This window comes from Oreochromis aureus, linkage group 4 (assembly GCF_013358895.1).
Source record: "Oreochromis aureus strain Israel breed Guangdong linkage group 4, ZZ_aureus, whole genome shotgun sequence".
In the NCBI taxonomy this organism is placed as follows: Eukaryota; Metazoa; Chordata; class Actinopteri; order Cichliformes; family Cichlidae; genus Oreochromis; species Oreochromis aureus.
The window spans coordinates 3046016-3066988 of NC_052945.1; the positions used below are offsets into that span (position 1 = coordinate 3046016).

The following is a 20973-nucleotide window of genomic DNA, read 5'->3' on the forward strand; positions in this document are numbered from 1 at the left end:
ATTTATTGGTCTAATATCATTATAAACATAATATCACATCTGACCTCTGACCTTTTCTTCAAGGTCAAAAGTTGGATCCAAAAGTCAAAGTAATTCCATGTTTCTCATTAAAGACATTTAGGGAATGATATGTGGGGATTCTAAATATCACGTTACTTTGGACCTCTGACCTCATTTTCATGGTCAGACTTGTCAAATCTCTTTTATCTGCAGAATTATGCTTACAATTCTACTTCCTTTGTTTGTATTGGTAACAGTTAGGAAATGATTCTGGTGTACGAGGATTCTAAATATCACATTAGAGTTTGCATCCAAACATCATGTCACAGTTGACCTCTGACCTCACTTTTACATTTCACATCTGCGTTCCTTTCAAATTGACCCCAATGTGATATATCTTTAAATAAAGTATTGTCAGGAGAAAGAGAACGAGCTGTTAGGAACACAGAGTTATATTACTGTAGCAATATTACACAATAAGCTCAAGTAATTAATTTCCAGTTATTTACAAATCTGTACCTATAATTCATTACCGAGTTCTTTTGTGTAATCAAGGTAAACGTCTTTCATGATACCTGTATCTAATTTTTACTGCACTACAAACTTCCTAAAGTCTTTAAGTTCTTAAAGTAGATTTAAAAGAACAAAGAATATAAAATGTATCTATAGAAAACACAGCAGTATTCTCTTCAGAGTAAATATTACCCAGAGAGTGAGCTGCCTTGATGGAGGTTTGTGCGCTACGAGTGCTTCTTGTTACATCTGTTTCACCTTCTGGCTCTGATGGTGTTATTTTTGTGATTTTTTTGTAAAAATATGACACTTTTCCTGGTTTGGGGGTTCAGAGGGTTGACTCCGATGCACAGGCCACCTTGTTGTAACTTTGATAAAAAGTGTGGCCCTTGTTGCTGAATTACAAACATTTTTGGTTGCCTTTGTTCATTTATTGTGCATTTATGGGCCATATGCATTCGCTAGAACACGTCTGGTGAACAAATGCTCCTCATGATGGAGATCGTCTAACAGATGGTGTTAAAAAAATTCTGTACAAATAAAGTGGAATTGTTCATAAACTGCCAAATTTGATGCAATGATGAAACACCTGGACCACAACACTTCCAGCTCTTCGTTTATTTATTTAAATGACACACACATGCACACACAGCTGGGCTCAGTGTGTGTGTGTGTTGTACCTTGGTTTGGCTGCTGGGGTTGTCGAGTGCAAATGAAGCCTTGGTGGCCTCGGGATAAGCACCAGCTTTGTACAGGGACTGGGCGTAGTACACTTTGTACTCCTCCACCTCCGGGTGCAGCTGCGTGAGCTGTTCGTAGCACTCGGCGGCGTTGGTGAAGTCCTGGATGTGATAGTAGCAGAAACCAAGCAGAGACAGCGCCGCCCTGGACTAAGACACAGGTGAAAGGAAGAGAGAGTGACCAGCTGAGGCACATCTGTAGAGAAAAACACACAGCTCACCTGAGGATGTCTGAGCACAAAATGCAGACATCCTCAGCCCACCAGGGTTCCTGCTGCATTTTAAGATTTTCTTTGCTGTATTTTAAAAATTGTTTCCGTTTTAAGATCTCAATAAATAAAAATTAAGAAAGAACAAAGCTGAAATGATGTCTCGCAGCAGTTCAGTAATCCCTACAACTGAAAGTGCGCCAGATTTACCGAGGTGCAGTATGCAAAAATGCACTGACAATGTGCTAATTTAAAAAGAAAGATGTAGCCAGTTAATTTCAGTCATAATCAAAGTAACGTACTGAGAGCAGAACAAATTAGCAGTGTCTCAGATGAGGGAGCTAATAATTTACTACCCAAAGTAATATAGTAATCACAGTAACAGTAAAGCAATTCAGATCAATGACAAGACACTATAATAAAATTAATCGTATGGATCCAACAAAGAAGTCTTAAAAATGAGCCCCATTAATTGCTGTATTTGGACAAACATGTATGCAATAGCTTTTCACACCAAAAAAAGCCCATGTAACAAACAAACAAGAAAATCAAGTTGTAATGTTTCAGAGCTCTGTGTGTGCACTGTTGAGTAGAGACAGGAAGAGAGAAAGGATTACTGTTTCTATAAGTCTTACATCACGGGTTGCATAGCTCCTTTCTCCCCTTGAAGATTGGCAGACTTACCTTGGTGTGTTTTTGGAGCTGCCCGTTCAGGATGTGAATGGCATCCACATACTGACCATCTTTAATCTACAACGCAGACACATATTTATTGTGAACAGCTTGACTGATTAACGCTCGTTCCCTTTATCCAGTCACTTGTAGTAAATTACAGGGACTGTAGTGATGAGAACTTCAAAGATTAACTACCGTTACAAACCTTCAAACACTGCAGTTGACATTTTCTGTATGTTTGTTATGAGTTTAAACTTAAGCCGAATTTACGGAAATTGCATCTCAATTCTAGAAAAATATAATTAGTCTTGTATAAGTACTTCATTAAGGATGAGACACTAAAATAAACGATTTGTGAATGGAGTTTGGTTCACGCTGTGTAGCTGCTAGCTCAACAAGCTAAGAACCCTAACTAATTGGCTATATTCTCACCAGTTTGTAGATCGTAGCCGTGTACTCTCCGTCTTTTATAGCGGTCATTGCTTCAAATCTGCACTCTCATCAAACACACACTACTTGTGGCTTCGGGTTTTCCCAAAATCTGGGTCGTAGCATTTAGCTAGCTGTGCTTTCCGAAGCACGGAGAGCATAGGAGCTGTTACTTAGCAACGGAGGAGAGCGGAAAGGGACGTTTGCCTGGCGTATGTAACAACCAATCACCTTACAGTTTGAATTTATTTTTTTTTCTAGAACCTTTATTTACTTGTTGGACAAAGACAGTCACCGTCCCGTAGAAAATATAAAACTTTCCTACTGTCTTTAAGTTTCTTCTTCGTTAGTAGATTTGAGTCTCTTTGTGGTCTTTAGTGTGACTTTGCAGTCATTGTCTTCACGCTTGCATTGGTTTTGCATGTGTTTTTTGTGTGTTTTTTATTTGTTTGTCTTTAATTACTTTCTTCTCTTTATGAGTTTCTTTAAATCTCTTTTAAAGAATTTTGAATGTCTTTGTTCTTTGTTTAACTTGGTTTTGTAACTTTTGTTTTCTAACTTTTGTTTTATTTTGCTTCGCTTTTAAATTTTCTATCTATCTGTTGGTTTTTGTGTCTCTTTGTGATTGTTTGATTTCCTTATCAGCAAGAAATATTGACAATCATCACTGACCAGGGATCTCTGTTCCTTTGTGCTCCTGGGCCTGTGCTTTGTAGGGCTGTTCTTCTACACGTTTATAACTTAATGTCTCTAGTTTTGTCTCTCTTAAAGTCTCTCTGTTTTTCTCTTTCCTTCTTATCCTGCAGCAAAGCACAAGCACAGGCTGGTAAAATCCACAGATGATCTCATATCTGAAGGATTCAGGAGAAGGAAATATACTCACCAAACAGTGGCTAAAACAGATGAAACCTGGAGTGTCGCCTCAAACCCAAACCACAGTGTGCTGACCACCGGGCCTCCATAATGACGGAGGAAAGGTTTGATGCTGACTGTGTGTGAGAGAGTTTCAGAACGTGAAGAGTTTTTTTTTTAGTGTTTATATGCATGTGCATGCATGCTTGTGTGTAGCAGGGGTGTGTTTTATGCTCGCGTTCTCTCCTTCTGGTACTTTCTGCACTTCTTGCATGCCTGTCACTCACTTCTGTTGGGACGAGTGAAAAGATCTGCAGCAGAGGAGCTGCAAAACAACAGGTACATATTAACATTAGCAGGTATGTGCAGAAATATCCATCATTAACTGACATTTATTTTATAGCTTGCTGGTTCAGCGTTATTTTGTTAAAAACTGTTGCATTGCTACTTTGCTTGGCAAGAAAACACTTATTGTATTTGTGCTGCATGAAAGCTCGAGCTCCATAAGTCTAATGCATACTTGAGATGCACCTGACTGAGGTTCTTTATTAATGCAGAGCATGTACATAAATCTGGCATCTGCCGTTTTAATATTGAAAAACTGTTGGGAATGTTTCCATGTGACTTTCTTCACTGCGAGGCCAAACTTATTTCATGGTTCCCAGATTGAGACTGGTTGGAGCTGATGAGATTTTGGTGGGTTAAAATGATGTTGAGGAGAAAAACTGCAGCAGAGACGAAGGCAAAAAGATGTGTTTGTTTGTGTGTGTTGTTTATCTTCTTTGGATCCTGTGGGAGTGTGTATACTTTCACTATGGGTGGTCAAGTGTGTTCCATTGGTTTAAGGATATGTTTGAGTCCTAAGTAAGTGATGGGTTTGCATGAAAATAATCTGGTAGACCTTCAGAGAAATTTCAAGGTAACTTAAGGAACTGTTGTACTGAAGGCACTCAGTCTGTGTGGCTATGATTGGGCAGCTCAAAGATGGAGAAAGACTGGGTCATAGTTAATAAAAACATTGGTTATATAAGTGTTTTTTCCCCTCTGATGACACAGAGTTTATTTAAAGATGCAGTTCCTCTTATTATTGCTGGATGGTGCTCCAATGTGCAAGTACAAAAATCAATAAAGGTTTTGGAAAGCATATTTTGGCATCGCTCAACAACAGGCCATTAATTATGAGTCCTGCTGGTGATTTTTATGATTATGTATAATATGTGCAGAGTATGTTGCCTTTATTTGGAGTTTGTGTGGAGTTACTCTAGGGCCTCTGGTTTCCTTCGACAGTCCAAAAACCAGTGATTTTAAACTGATGGGATAGTTTTGCGATCCATTCTGAAAACCTGAAACGTGAGACTAGAATTGCTCATTACTGTTGATGGTCAAGAAAAATTTGTCTGCCCTCTAATTTTAACAATTTGGAAACTTTTTGCTTTTTGTGCACAGACTGTATGTAAAGGATGGATCCACAGACTGTACGTATAAGAAGTATTTATAATTTGTATGGGAGCATCACACAGACACAGATAGCTGTTAATAAATGCTAACATCATCCAAATAAAATCCTAGGATTTCACCAAAACTGGAGCTCAGACAGCAGCCATATTATTGTTCAGGTTATTTCATTAAAAATGCTCCAAAGGCACAAACGTAGTTTGTTTAACAGGTCATCAGAAGTTCAACAGAGCCAGTCTTTCTAAAACCAAAACTCCTGCTGGAGATAACAGTTATCAGCTTTGTCTGTTAAGGTTTCTGCTTCAAGCTCTGATGATGCTCAGCCAAAAGGGAACATTTTACAGGTTACGTATAAAAATTTAAATGAAAAAAAATTATAAAAATTAGACTGAAATTGAAAATTCTAACCGTAAAATGCAAAACTGTTGCAAATAACACAAATTAACGCTGCAGAAAATCATTCATCTGGTAATTTTGTGCACAAAGCGGTAAAGTAAACAGTAAAGCTTCCTGTCCCACAGCCTCATGAAGAAGACATGAAAACCACTTCAGTTCGCTCAGAACAGCAGTTTCTGTATCAGGCTGTAAACATGTTTACATGGGAGTCTATGGGGACTGACTCACTGCTGGAGCCCCTGGTGGACGTGGGAGGAACTGCAGTTTCTTGGCACTTGATCATTTTTCAGCACTAGAAGTTATTGCTTGACTACGAACTCCCCAGGATGCTATGTTTATGAATGATTCAAAAGAGACTCAAATGATAAGTACAGACACGTATTTTCAAAAGACGACTACAGCTGTAAAACAAAAAAACTTTGTTATCCAACAGGTCTTCTCAGAGAGAGCCAAAACAGAGGCAGCAATGGAAAACATCGCTGGTTGAAATGAACCAGAATTATCCTTGAAATGGCTTCAAGCCCCGTCTGCTTCACTTTGAGTTTAACGGCAGGTTTATTTCTGTTTAAACACACGTGTGCAGGAAGACCGGCTGTATAGTCTGCTGCTGCCTCTGTGTATTTTTGCAGGCATGTGCGGGACAAACACAAAGCTGCTGAGGTAGTCTCTGCTCGGCGTGTCTCTGCAGCTCTCCTCTAAGTCGCTCTGTCAGGTATGGTTTGTGCATCGGCACTCTGACTCGGGCTCGGACTCGCTTTTTAATGCGAGCTGACTGCAGGAGCTGAGAGTTTATCGCCCTGGGGCTTCTTCCTGTTCCACCCCTGACAAGCCCGTAAGACTTAGAAGTTTGTACACCCAGAAGTTAGATTTCCTTTCTCTGCTTTATTAGGACTGATAGCCACAGTGGTAGTAAAGCCACACAAGGCCTTACACAGTGCTGAGGAATAATCAAATCTCTAGAGCAAACTCGCTTCAGCTGTACAGAGCAATGTTTCCAGACAGATATTGTGCAGTTCAGCAGGAGGCAATCTGCATTTCATAAGGCTGAGCACAAAGAAGCAGCTTGAATATACGATTCAATTATTTTAATGTCATGCAAACAACCAAACCTATCGACATGTCTGAGTCGTTTGGGTGTGATGCTGAGCCGTTGGTGGTTTGCTGGTGATTCAATTAAATTGCTAGAGTGCCTTCGTTAAACTATTGTTGCCAATTATTTCTAAATCAATCAATCACCCAGTCAAAGAATCAATATTTACACAGCAAAATTATTTAAAGTGCGCCTCAGACACATCTGGCCAATCAGCAGACTGAAGATTCGATACGTGGTTTGTAGGGATGCATTTTGGCTCGATTGGAGTTCGCTTGGATTTTTCTGTGTGAAAAGAAACAAAATCAGGAAAAACAGTTTACAAACTGATCAACTGATTTGGACCAGAGTAAACGAACTATAGTTGTAAAAAAACCCTCTAAGGCAACATACAGGGGCCAAAGTAGGTGGGAAATCTCTGAAAGTGAATGTTTAGAGGATACCGAATCCTCTGTTTGAGCACTGTATTTATATGTTAGGAACTAATGAAAAGTAACACAACTGTTTATTCTAGAGGAACAGAGTGGCATTTAAAGCTTTATAGTAACAGAGAGCAGCTGGGACAAGTCGCCAATCTATCACAGGGCCAACTCAGAGAGACAGGTAATCATTCACACTAACAGCTAGCTTAGAATCACCAGTTAACCCTAACATGGATGTTTTTTGACTGGGCAGGAACCAGTGTCCCAGGAGAACCCATAAAAAGCACAATTTCCTCTGGGATCAATAAAGTATTCTGATTCTGAAAGCATACAGGCAACAACAACGCCACAGAGAAAGGCTCCAGTCAGTTAATGATAAACAGTAACTTTTCATATGTCTACATATCTGTAGAAAAAAACATGCTAATAAGAGGGACATGAAAAACATAATTAGGGCAAAGTCAGGGTTACGTGATCCAGCTCTAACTGTATGCTTTATCTAAAAAGAAAGTCCAATCTTAAAAGTAGAGAGTGTGTCTGCTTACTGGACCCAAAAGTTTAAAGTTTATATGTAAATAAACTGTTTTACAGGAGCAAAATTAAAAAAATGTTTTATGAGATAAAAAAAGGTTAAAAAACTAAAAGTGTTTTTCTGAAAGTGTAATAACAGTTCCACAACCTCAAACGCACGTCTGCTTTTGTCCTTAACCAGCACTGATCAGCTGACCTCAGAGATCCAGGACTTATTTATGGCTGTAGAAGTTCTGGTCATCAATAACTCTGTGTGTGATCACCAGATTTTTAAATTGAACCCTAAACTTTATGTAGAGCTGGAGTAAAGAGGACAGTGTCACAGTGGGACCTCTGAGAGGACCTGTGAGAAGCCTCGCAGTCACTTCCTACACTGTTTATAAGAGAGGATGTGCTCAGGCAGAGGACTGACGAACAACTGAGGTGTTCAACAGATGATAAAAACAAGTTCGCACAAGACAACCAGCATGTTTATCAGAACTGTCTGATCAGAAATTTCACCCAGCTGGAGGCTCTGGCCCCAGTTCAGCTTCAAGTGCTCTGTTAGGATAAAATGGTAGAACGAGGTCTTTAAGACCACACGGGGCCTGATTATTCAAGACGGTGTGTTGGAGAAGGACTTTAAATTCACTTATTGAGAAAGAAGCTAATACCGTAAAACTGAAGACTTTTCGTGGCGTGATTGTAAAGAGACCAACCTCGCAGTAACAGATCAGTGTGCTAGTCTCTGAGACAGGATGCTTCTAATGATGGCAACGCTGATGAGACTACAGAGGGCTGAGATCTGTTCAGTATTTCCATTTTAACTTGGTTGGATTTATGTAACCATCATGTTTTGGGTTAAATATGTTTCAACCTCTGCGCTGGGATGGACAACAGTTATTCATCGATTTAACAGGGTGATAATGTTAAAATTGAGGGATCAAAGTGGGACTGAGATGGACTGAAATTACTCTTCTTCATCATCAGATCATCTGCTGCTTCTGCCTGCAGGTGCGAGTGCGATCATGGCCTCCAAGCTGAGCGTGCTGCTGCTGGTACTGACTGTCTCTGCTGTGACGGTGCTGGCCCAGAGGCGACGCCCGGCGTCCAAAGCCACCGACGAATGGAACTACAAGGAAGGCTGTGAGCACCCAGATTACTCTCTGTTTACTCTGGGTCAAAGGTCAAGTTCAGGGCCCATCATGATGAGGTCAAAGCTAGAGGTGAAAGATCACACTGCTCAGAGAAATCCTGCCTGTTAAATCAGTAAATGCAGGTTCCAAGCTTGTGTCTTAAAATATGAAATATTCCTTTAAGAGGCTCAAAAAGGAGTTTCCTTGAATCTGAATTTATTTTGCAGTAAACAGGACCTCTGGGGCTTATTATGGTGTGTTCTCACTAATCGTTAGAAAGTGAAGATGGCTGAAAATTAACAGTGAAGTGTGTGCTGTGACTTTCTGTCCCAGCTGACAGGGTGAACATGCGCAATGTGGCCAACCTGACCGAGGTTCTGGACAACTGGCGGTTCGACATCATCAGCCAGATGAAAGGGCTCCTGCAGAATGACCACCAGTCTCTCCTGCCGGACTACGCCAGGTATGAGAGAGGGTCTCATTTATTCGTTTATGATGTCACAAAATCCCACGGCACACAAACAAACCTCTGACGTGCCTTACAGTTCAGATCTACTGTGTTCCTTTTAGCTGAGTGTTCCTGCCATAATACGACTAATGCAGTAGCTGAATTTTGCCATTTGCACAGCTGATAGGTGCACAAAGAAGTCCAGAAATCCAGCACGAGCTCATGAAGCTGGCCGGTACACTGACAACTGTGTGCAAAGCTGTCATCAAGACAAACAGAGGCTGAAATAGAAAGCATATATTTAGATCTTTTCTCACTACATAAATCCATGACAGTAACAGAAGAGTGTAAAACGAACGAACGAACTCTTCCCCGTCAGTGAGGTGAAACAGTCTCTGAGAGGCACCACAGGAATGCGGTTTAGCCGTCGGGCTGAAAATGAAGTCGGGGGGTTTACTGGGTACGCTCTGCGGCCGATGTCGTCAGAGGAAGCTGCAGCTCAAACTGCAATTTAAACATCAAAATAGAAACTGACCGAAACGAGCTCCGGTTTTCCAGAGGGGAACTCTGCAGCTTCCTGCCGCTCACCGCAGGTCAGCAGACGAGACATCGCTGTGGTCCAGAACTTACATAAGCACAGCTGCATGTTTCTCTCTCAAATTCTCATTTTTCTTACATAAATTCTTTCAGTTCAGTTTTTTATGGTTTGATGCCGTGTTTGTCATCTTACTTTAACCCACAGTTTGATGTTGTGATGTTGTTATTGATATTGGACTGTTGGTCACTTTCATACATGGTTTACAAATGTCTACATTAAGGAACACACCCACCCACAATGAGAGAAGAGAGGGTGCAGTTTGCAACAGGAGTATAAAGAAAGAAGATTTTGTAGCCTATATTTCTGGGTAACTAGACATGAACATAAATTACACATGTCAGGTAAAACCTGCAAGAAAAAGACTTTTAAACTAGGACAGGGACACTAACTGCAGCGAGGATCACACGTGTGTGACCAAAAAAGACTTTTAGTGAGTCAAACGGATCGTTCGAACAGCAAAAAGTGAAAGTTATGTGTGTGGCGAACAGCACAGGATGAAGAGGAAACTAAAGCTTTGCTTGTGTGTTTGATTTGTATTGTCTTCACTCGCCCTGTGTTCAGGATCCAGCCGCTGTCTGAGGCCTTAGACGACCTCTTCAAAGAGTTCAATGCTCTCAAGACTCGTCTGGGCGATCTGACCGATAAGTTCACCGCCATAGAAACTTTCATTGATGAGGTCAAAACCAGCCGCGCAACCAGCTCCAGCGCCAGCACCAACACCAACGCCAACACCAACCCGAACCCTAACACCAGCACCAGCACCAACCCCAACACTGGCGCTGCTGTGGCTCCAGTCGTCAGACAGAGGCGGGTGATGAGGAAAAAGGCCCCCGCCTCGTCCTAACCAGACGGCTACAACGAGGCTTTTCCTCTCTGACGTTTGCTTCTCAGGCTGATTGTGTCTGAAGCTAATCTTCCTTTATTCTTTTTAGCAGACTATACAATATTATGAGCTTCTGCATAGCTCAGCTTTTTATAGGGAGATCCAACATCTCTCACTCTCATTTTAAAATTCAGAAAAATGCCAAATCAGCCATTATTCGCTAATCAATGCAATTAGTCGACAGAGAAACTAAACAAATGTGCTCTATGCACTGATTTTTACATTTTATTTTATTCAGAACCTCTTCATCATCTTTATCATCAGGTGAGATCTCACCTGCATGGGTGTATTAACCTCTTTAGAGTCCCCGGAGCCCTCGGCCTGGAGCTTTCTGCTCACCTCCATTATACCTGTCAGTTTTCTAATTTCCTCAAAGCCAAGCAGAGCTCACATGTCAATTTAAAGCAAAACTCTAATAGATGACCAGATAGCTGCTTCTTCACGTGTTATTCTGGTGTCTAAAGAACAAAAATGGGCTGTTTTCAAACACATTATAAAAGAACACAATGGCCTGACCTGATGACAGTGAAAGTAACGGTTGCTTGCAGGTGGTGGAGGTTTTCTTTGTGTAGATTATTTTTAAAATGAAAGAAAAAGCAAAGCTCACCTGAAAGCAGAATTTCGAGATCCAGAAGGATACCTGGATCTAGATCAGTTTTTGTCTTTGAGAACATCACAACAACACCTTCCACTTTTTATTTTGTATTGATAACGACTGTCCTTTCTTGCCATGATAAAGAACCCTCCTAAAATTCCTGTTTTCAGATCCGGAGCAACTCCGAGTATCAGCCCATGTCTGTCTGTTCTGCACAGGTTAGGATCAGGTTTGAATGAATAAACTGAATACTCAGGAATTTTAGCATTTTACTAAAATATCATCAACGATTGGAAACAAAAGTCTAACCCCCCAAAATCATCAAGATAAGGCTGCCTTATTCAAGCCTTGCTGTGTCTGCACTCTGCTTGCTTATTGTACAAACATGCTTACTGGTTTGTGCCTATTGCTGCATTGTATAACCTGCAAATAAACTCACTTATTGCATTCAGTCGAGAGTTCTGCTGTGGACTTCTTTAGAAACGAGGTTAGTTTGATCCGAGGAGCAAAGCTCAGAATAAAGCTTTGGTCTTAACTGCATGACAGTAGATTTCCTGTAATAGTCTTAAAGCAAAGAATCAGTGAAGTTTGAATAGAACTGGTCATTGTGACGTCACTAACGCAATGCATTATGGGACGGTTCTGCAAGCCTGAGATGTATGCATGGACTGTACAGAGACAGTCTTTTTGGGGTTTAAAAGTTCCATGTAGACATTAGAAAGCTGTTTTGTTGTAAAATGACACAATGGTACAAATGACGAGGACGGAGAAGGTTCTTTGAGTTTTCCACAGTGGGAGGAGCAACAAGGAGCTGAGGTCACAGAGCCGACACTGCGTGGAAGCAGCTGGAAGACAGAAAACCATGAACTTCAGCAACATTTCAGAAAATATGAAGGCACTGCTAATTTATCTTATAATACTGATGGTAGCATACGTATGTTAATATGTGCATGTTTACCCTATCCTTCTAAACAGCACAAACATGCAAAACAAAGAACTGCCAGTAAGATGGGGTTTTTGCTGGTAGTTTTAAATATCTCTGGGTCGTAGGGCGGCTGCTACGTTACCTCAGATAAGGCTGTTATCTTAGCTGTCGCCACACATCAGCAGTCAAAGAAAATCTTTATGCCTTTGCTTTCAAAGAGCAGCTTTCAGAATGTGACAGTGTGATCTTTTGGGTTGTTTTGCAACTGGTTGTTTTCAGTGTGTTTTCTCTCTTATTACCTGTTGGCGTCTATCTCTGCCTTGCTTTTGAGTGAACAACATCATGGCAGCTTTATGTGGTGCAGAAAACTCCAACCTTCGTGTGGATCTCAAACCTGTTTGTGATGCCCTGCAGAGAAAACTGTTTGGGTAGGACACGTAAATGCTTAAATATGTGTTAAGTAACTTTTTAAAATATATATTTTACATACTTTTCAAGTCTGATGTTTAAAAGGACTTTATCGCAACTTTAAAAGAATTTAAGTGTTTTTCAAATCTCTCAGTTGCCTCTAACAGCCTTTAGACTGATTTCTAAAAGAGCATTTTCTGTTAAAATCTAAAAGATGTCTGGACTGCGCTCACTCCAGCGTCCAACATGAGCAAACAAATAAAAGATTCAGTTCAATTCAATTTTATTTATACAGCACAAAATCACAACAACAGCCGCCTCAAGGCGCTTTATAGACCCTACAATAATAGATACAGAGAAACAAACAACAATCATATGAGCAAGCACTTTGGCGACAGTGGGAAGGAAAAACTCCCTTTTAACAGGAAGAAACCTCCAGGAGAACCAGGCTCAGGGAGGGGCGGGGCCATCTGCTGCGACTGTTTGGAGTGAGAGAAGGAAGACAGGATAAAGACATGCTGTGGAAGAGAGACAGAGATTAATAACAAGGATGATTCAGTGCAGAGAGGTCTATTAACACACAGTGAGTGAAGAAGAAACACCCAGTGCATCATGGGAATCCCCGGCAGCCTACGTCTATTGCAGCATAACTAAGGGAGGATTCAGGGTCACCTGGTCCAGCCCTAACTATATGCTTTAGCAAAAAGGAAAGTTTGAAGCCTAATCTTAAAAGTAGAGATAGTGTCTGTCTCCTGAATCCAAACTGGAAGCTGGTTCCATAAAGATTAAAGTGGAGGCTCTAAGGCTTTTCCACCAGGCACCCTGTTAAAGGTAAAACCATAAAATATTTAATTTTAGGAGCAATTAAACAAGCAGAACAGACTGACGTGTATTGAAGTCTTCATCAGGGTCAGTCTTCGTAGTTAGATCTATATATCTGCTTTATATTGTGTACGGTATTTTAATTTGATAGAATTCTATTTTATGTTATTAATATGTTTGTTTCTTCAGAATTTTTGTAACAATTTTAATTGAATGCAATCTTAATTTGGCTATTTGAAAAGTTTTGATTTGTCTGGCTTATAATGATAATATAATATAATTTAATTTTAAATTACATGTTTTTATGATTTTACCTTTGACAGAGTTCCTGAGAAATGTCTCTTTTATTGAGCAACACAAGCTTAGCTTAAAAATAGAATTAATGCCAGCTGTTACTAAGCTACACACCATGCATCAGGTTCATTATACTTATACGTTCATGTAAACAGTGTGTAAACTGTAAAAATGCAGCTGCTGTGTAACATATATGACATACAGTACATGCAACAGTGCATGACAGTCTTCTGTATTCTCATTGCTGTTTTAGTCTTTCCAAACTCGCACCTAACTTAAAATTCAAACATCTGAGGCCATGAAGTGTAATCCATCAGAGGCTTCAGTTCAAAAGTGTTTGCAACAAAACACTAAAACTCGGCTGTAACTGGGTCTCTGAGCTGTGACCCACATATGCATTACATCAGAGCCACGGAGAGAGGCTTCAGTAATCCCACGTACTATAACATACTGTGTGTAATCTGTGGTTGCTCTCAATTCCGATTCACTGCAGGAGACGATGTGGGAAGCATCACACAGGGAGGCAACAGAGGAGGTGAAACTGTGTGAAAGGAACATTAAAGGGTGACACAACTGTGGTGGCTGTCAGCCACTTAGAACATAAAATATAAACTGCAGCACTTACAAATGAATGTTTTAGCGCTCTTATAATACTTCCTTTGACTCCGTGTCCTCTTTGCTGCTTATGAAAATAGCTGAAATGCTCCATTCTAGTAGAAGATAAATAAGAACCTGCAGAAAGCCTTTTGGCACTCGGGTTAAATAGCAGAATGTCATTTAAGGTTTCTGTATTTCTGTTTACTGTGTATCTGTACACACTGAAGTCTTAGCTCAGAGCTTTGTGTGCAATTATGACACACAGGGTTTGATGTCCCAGAGTGAGAAAACATTAAAATGCTTAAATTTAACCGAGTACTTGTTAGCCCGTCCGACCACAGCACTGATGAGCTCATAATGTGGCAGCATCGTGTAGAGGTGCTCAAATCTGTAGATGAAAACACCACAAGCAGTGATGAGTTTTGGAAGGAGATTCTCTGCTGTGGCAACATCACCAACTTATATAACGACAGGAAACCAAGCAGAAAAAACGAGCAGGGAAAGAAACGAAGAGAGGAGGAAGGAAATCCCCCAGACTCAGCACAGAGGTCAGAGGTCACTGTAACAGTCCTTTCATAGAGGTAAAGAATAACCAGGTAGCTCATATACTGATGACAGTAATGTTTCAGTCATGACCAGAGATGGGTTAATGTAATCCAATTACTTTTTTCAAGTAACGAGTAAAGTAAGAGATTAAGATTGCAAAAAAGTAATTAGATTACCATTACTTTCGCGTTATTAAACCGTGATTTTGTTTGTGAGAGTGTCTCATGACAATGATGTACGAGTGTGTGCGATGTCTGTGGCAGCAACAGACGTGTGCAGATCAACCGTGGATAACATGGAGTGATGGAGAGAGTACGACCATGCAGCGTTTAAAGCGTGGAAGTAATCACATTACTTTGAGTTTGATTCTGTAAAAAGTGACAAAAACATCAGCATCTGCTGTTCACTCTGCGTGGGAAGAAAACTTCTTTCTACAGCAAAGAATTAAACTTCAACTTTGAGCAGCGAGCACGCCGCCACGGGAATGTGACATTCACAGAGAAACCCCCGGATCCTCCCACTGACACGACCGCTGTGGGCAAACCTCCACCCGCCCCACTCCTGCTAAACAGGTGACAATAGATTTAAGAGCGACAGGACTCAGAGCTGCTGAATCTTTGATTTTATTAATTTTTTTCTGTGTTTTACTTTCATCTATTTGAAAGAGTGTAAACACAAAACAATATTTTATTTTATCTGCTGGAATATGCAGGAAATAGGTTTAAGTGTTATCAGTAAAGTAACTGGATTACTTCTTGGAGAATAATCAGTAATTAGTAATTAATTACTATTTTCAAGTAACTTGACCAACACTGGTCATGACTGATGTGCAGCTGCCATAGAGCGAGAGGCCAACACAGACGACCCTGCACACCTACAGTAAACTTAGAACCACCAGTTAATATTGTGCACAACTGTTTTATCATATAACACATTTAAAACATAAGCTGGCCCAAAGTGTTTTTAGAAGAAGCACATTTAGATTCCAGATCTCTAGAAAAACCCAAATTCAAAATCTATGAAAAGCAGAAAGCGTTTGCTGATTATTGTGAAAAGCAAAAATCACAGTGATTTATGTGGTGGTCATTAAAGTGTGTTCAGAATTTGCAAATCATCTCACAGGAATAACATGTAGAAATAATTAAGCTCACCGTAATTGTGCATTAATTGAAATGATTTTATGTTTGGATCGATATAAAACAAACACGCTGGGATTTCCTGTTTTGAGGCGGCTCCAAAGAAAAGCCCTGAACTCCAGATTCACTCGCTTCGCTGACAGCTGGCTGAACCGAGTGAATCAGCTGATGAATACAACATGAGAGCAGGTGCTGGAAAGAAAAACTCCAGCCCAGCACTCACTTTCATGCTGTAATTCGTGGTCACACAGAGTTATTGCTTTGCTTCACTTGATCAGTTCATGAGTGGATTGACTGGCTGCAGCTCTTCAGCTGTCCTACATATAATTCAGTGTCAAAGAAGCTCCAGATCAATACCACATTTCATGCCTTATGGTGTCAGCGACACACTGCACTGGTGTCAGTATGGCTGAAGGAAAATCATCGCTCTCACTGAAACTTTCTCCTGAAACATCTGCAAGGATAAAACGTGATTTTTGTTTTTCTTATTATTATTTTCATCCAGTTCAGAGCAGGAAATCCTCTTTATCCTTTTCCTCTCTGCTGCTGTAAATGCACTTTGACCTTTGACACCTCATTTGAAAGGCAGTCACATTTTACTGTGCGTCACAAATCTCTCTGAATCAGATGTGACTATTGATTTTACAGCTCATCTCTCAGTCCGGCCTTGACTTAATGTTGAGGTCAGAGTGAGGCATCACCTCCATCTGAGAAGAGTGCATCCTCTTAAATCAGCCACGAGCCTTCAGTCGTCACCTGGAGTCGGCTGCTGAACGTGAGCAGCAGAGCGTGTCATCTCTGCATTCTGACAAAATATGTCTTTTGCGTCCGTTTGTGGTATTTTTGTTTCTCTTTGTAGTCATTTTCATTATATTACAGTCGTTTTACTTGGCATGCTAGTGTTTTTGTCACGTGTGCAATGAAACAAATAAAGTGGACCCAGGTGCAGATAAAACACAGACGGACTGGCAGGGCAGTAAAGGGATAAAAAGGTACTTTAATTACTCGGTGAAACATAACATTAAAAACAATCCTGAAAAAGGGAGAGACTACAAAAACCCGTAACAACGTTCAACAGCAAAGAAATCCAAAACACTGGCAGAAAACAACAAACAAGACTCAGGAACATGAAGGATTTTGCTCGGGGGAAATCTCCCCTCTGATTTTTTTGTGCTACTTGAAACAGTCTATGGTGCAGCAGAAATGAGCTTTCACTGTCAGCGCTTGCTCGCCTGTAAAAGTAGAGATGACACTGCCTGGGGGGTGATCCTGGTCCTGTTCCAAATCTACCCAGATCCCTCCGTGGCTTGTTAAGCTGCAATTGCGCACCAGCAGGTAGTATCAGTGTAAAAACTACCATAGCTTTAAAAAAGGAGAAAATTAAAGGATTTATTCCAGCAGAGCACCCTGAGAGTGTACGCTAGGCAGAAGGAAGGAGGCAGAGGAGTAGTGAGTGTCACAACCATGGTCCAGGTCGAGACAACAAACATACATGAGTGTATCAGGAAGATGGCCACTACTGACCATGTGCTCAGTGAATACCTCAGACAGCAGAAAGCCAAGAAAGAGGAGGAGCCATCATGGAAGGACAGGCCCCTGCATAGTATGTACCACGGGCAGAGGTGGCTGACATCCAGAAATCCTACCAGTGGTTGTGTAAAGATGCCCCTGAGACAATCCAGCATGTAACAGCAAGATGTTAGCAGGCAGGGCAAACATGGAACGCCATAAGAAGTGTCCAGCATAGTGTACAGAAACATCTGTGCTGAATATGGCCTGGAAGCCCCAAGGTCAAAAGGGGAGATGCCCCCTAAGGTGGTGTAGAATGACTGAGCTAAGGTCCTGTAGGACTTCCAGATACAGACGGACAGAATGGTGATGTGGACAAGCAGAGGAAGCCGGCCGTAGTGATAGATGTAGCCAGACTGAATAAAAGCAACATCAGGAAGAAGAAACACGAGAAGCTGGAGAAATATGGAGAAAGATGTGGAGGATGAAGGTAACGGTGGTCCCCGTGGTAATCAGAGCACTAGGTGCACTGACCCTCAAGCTAGGCGAGTGGCTCCAGCAGATCCCGGGAACAACATCGGCGATCTCTGTCCAGAAGAGCGCAGTCCTGGGAACAGCTAAGATACTCCAACAGGCCCTCAAGCTCCCAGGTCTCTGGTAGAGGACCCGAGCTTGAAGGATAAAGACTGCAGGGGCGAGAGGGGCACTTATATATAATACCTGATTTACCTGATCTTATCGTTGTGACAGGACAGGTGGATTTTGAGACAACCAGCCCCAGAGTGATGAGCACTGCGACTTCATAACTTCCATAGAGATGATTTTAAGACGAATTCCACCTAAAAATCTCAGTGTGATATTTTTTTCAAGTAAATGTTTTTGCTTCTCTTGATAAAATGTTTTCCAAAGGACTCGTAGCTTTCACAGCGTCGAGGTGCACTACGGTGATGTTAGACTTTTCTGTGTCCTCTAATATCTTTACCATTAACCCAGTAGCCTTACAGCATAACAACAAAGCTGTTATTGATCATATGAACCACATTTTCATAATTCTACAAATAAAACTTTCACCATGTCCACGTAGCTGCTTTTGGCTTGTGCTGGCTCTTCACACCCCGTTAGCTCTTATCGGTCTCTCGTATCTCAAACTGCATCGGCTGCAATGACGCACTCACAATTTCTTCTTTCATAAAAAATTTAAACTAAAAATCTGCACTTCAAAAACCTACCTGTTTGTGTAGTCGTACATGCTCGGGCACTTGAATTTCTTTTGCACTGATGATTTATGCAGCATTTGAACGGCTGGCTGTAAAACACCAGCATGCTTTCAGTCTTACCTGTCCTGCAGGAGATGGGATGATTGCATCATTTTTCCCCGGTGACGTGACCTCCTGGGGCCGTTTACATCATTTTCTGGATTTAAGAAGAGATCCCTTAGCCAATAAAGTAAACAGACTTTTATTACATATAGCTCAATGGTGAATTTTCTCAACAGCTTGTGGTGTGACTTAACTGAAAAAAGCAAGTGACAGATGAGAATGAACGCTCATAAACTCTGGCGGGGGAACATTGCACCGGAGGTCGATTAGTCAGCAGTGAGGGCCGTCTACGCCATGCAGCGGGATGTAATATTAGACACAGATGTCATTTTTCCTAAAGTGCGCTGGGTTTCTGAAAGGTTCAATTCAAGCAAAGCGTTGCATGAATAAATTAAAGTCAGGAAAAGGGGCGGCTGCCACTTTGTTTTATTTCTGCAGTGACCGTTCTGATGCTTCGGCCTCCACAGCGAGAGGCAGTATCAGACTGACAGAGAGTCTGCAGCTTTAGACAACATTCAAATTAGAGGGCAAACCTCCCAAGGCCCCTGGGGGTGAAGGATGTGATGAGCTGCCTCCTCCCCTTAATTTTAAGATATTAATCTGTATCAGTTGCTTTACAAACTCCCTCGTGTGTGTATGCGAAATCTGAATGGAAGAAAGAAGGTTAATAAACTGGGTAACCCTGATTCTGCTTTCTTTTGAATTATCAGCTCATCAGATGCTCTTCACGTTCATAACTAGAGTCCGGCCTCACATCAGTCACTAATCAACAGTTATGAAAACGCACAACCATCTTTTTTATTAAGACTTTTGTTCCCCTGGTAAGCAAGAAAACTGCTGTTCCTCTAATGTCCACTTAAGGCTCCAGCAGTGAGTCATTCCCATGAACTCCCATGTTAAAATGTCAGACTTTACATCAGAAATAAACACGTTTAAAACCTGACGCAAAAACGTTTTTGGTCTCTATTGTTACTTTTTGTCCTAAAACTTCATGGGTTTGAATTTCTTTACAAGCCATCAATTTGGATTATGCTGAGGCTTAAAATTGGGGATGTGACCACTTTGACAGATGTGTCAACACTTAGAGTTTCCATCACATCTATAATTTAGACACGTGTTGGGGCTTAGAATAGCTGGATGTCGTCTGCACAGAGGGAGCAGCAGAAATTACAACAAACCTAACGAATAAAGAAAAATATAGCAGAGTACAGGCAAATAAACACAAATATGTGAATCATGTGCAGTAACACATCATTACAAGACATCAAAAGCAGTTACTAACCAAGGAAACTATAATATGTGGTATATAATATATCCATCCATTTATCCTTTTCAGGGTCGCTGGAACCTATCCCAGCTGTCATTGGGCGAGAGGCAGGGTGCACCCTGGACAGGTTGCCAGTCTAACACACAGAGACAGACAACCATTCATGCTCACATTCACACCTATGAACAATTTAGATTAACCAACTAACCTATCCCCACTAGCTGTATGTCTTTGGACTGTGGGAAGAAGCCGGAGTACCGGAGGGAACCCACGCAAACGCGGGGTGGTGGAATTGAACTCAGGACCTTCTTGCTGTGCAGCAACAGTGCTAACCACCATGCCACCGTGCTGCCACAGTGCAATGAAAATAAAAGAGGATCTAGAACAGGCCCCTGAGGGACAGCATGTTCAGGCAGTGATGGTTTTACCTTTTAATAAGTTAAAAGATGTTCAAAGGATGACTGGAGGGTAAGGACAGCAGTACTGGTTTTGCCCTCCAGGTGGGAGTGTCCCAGTAGCTCTGATTTCACATAAAAACAAACTATGGCTATCCAATCTAATACTTGTAATAATTAGAACAAAAGCTTAAACTGAATTTTGTTGTTTAATTCAACATTATTTATATTATAACACGTCACAGTTTTTCCCTCAAAAAGCCCAGACCCCTGTGTGCCTCACTTTAATTTCGTCATCGCATTGATGGCAAACACACTTTTTAGAGCACCCTTTAGATGTCAGAGGCGTTGAGTAGACACACTCAAAGCCAGCTTTTACCCACGCTCCTGCTTTTAATCATGCTAGGTTGAAACTGAATGTCGTATAGCTGCTTAACCATCTCTGCTGATCTCTAAACTTCGCCGCTGAAACAGCTGAACTTTGTGAGCTACCACACCCACTCTAATCATTTACATGTCAGTGACTCCTTTCTCTGATCTTTTCTAATCAGGCTGCTTCCATTGAGAGCCGGAGTGTCTTTCTCTTTCCCTGAACTTTCTTGCTCTGCTGTCTTTTCACTTTAGAAGCAGACGCTGCACAGCATCAAAGGCAGCAGAGGAGGGTTCATTTAAATTCACCGCACTCGGTGAGAATCTAACAGCTTTCGCTCAATAAACGAATGAAATACTCTACCGACTGTCCGGCCAGCACCGCATTACTGTCCACTAGTTTAATTTAACCCTAAAAAATGTGGTCAGTTATTA

At 41.2% G+C, this 20973-nt stretch overlaps 2 protein-coding genes across 6 annotated transcripts in view; one reads left to right on the plus strand and one right to left on the minus strand.

Moving 5' to 3' along the window:
• Positions 1-2771, minus strand: part of flr (fleer) — a 22385-nt gene extending 19614 nt beyond the window's left edge. For both annotated transcript variants that reach the window (XM_031732240.2, XM_031732239.2), the window contains exons 1-3: positions 2570-2771; positions 2147-2212; positions 1194-1403 (exon numbers count right to left, since the gene is read on the minus strand). In XM_031732240.2, coding sequence (XP_031588100.1) covers positions 1194-1403; positions 2147-2212; positions 2570-2617 — 324 coding nt within the window. In that variant the 5' untranslated portion in view covers positions 2618-2771. The remainder of the gene's footprint in view (positions 1-1193; positions 1404-2146; positions 2213-2569) is intronic.
• Positions 2772-3608: 837 nt separating this feature from the next.
• si:ch211-76l23.4 lies at positions 3609-11402 on the plus strand. 4 transcript variants are annotated; one of them, XM_039610799.1, is made up of 4 exons: positions 3609-3757; positions 8306-8437; positions 8761-8890; positions 10035-11402. In XM_039610799.1, exons 2-4 carry the CDS (start codon positions 8320-8322, stop codon positions 10315-10317), a joined length of 531 nt encoding a protein of 176 aa, XP_039466733.1. In that variant the 5' UTR covers positions 3609-3757; positions 8306-8319; the 3' UTR covers positions 10318-11402. The 4 variants fall into 4 exon arrangements, with proteins under 4 accessions (XP_039466733.1, XP_039466732.1, XP_039466731.1 ...); XM_039610798.1 differs by having other exon boundaries at positions 3625-3777; XM_039610797.1 differs by having other exon boundaries at positions 3658-3777; positions 8282-8437.
• Positions 11403-20973: the final 9571 nt, after the last annotated feature.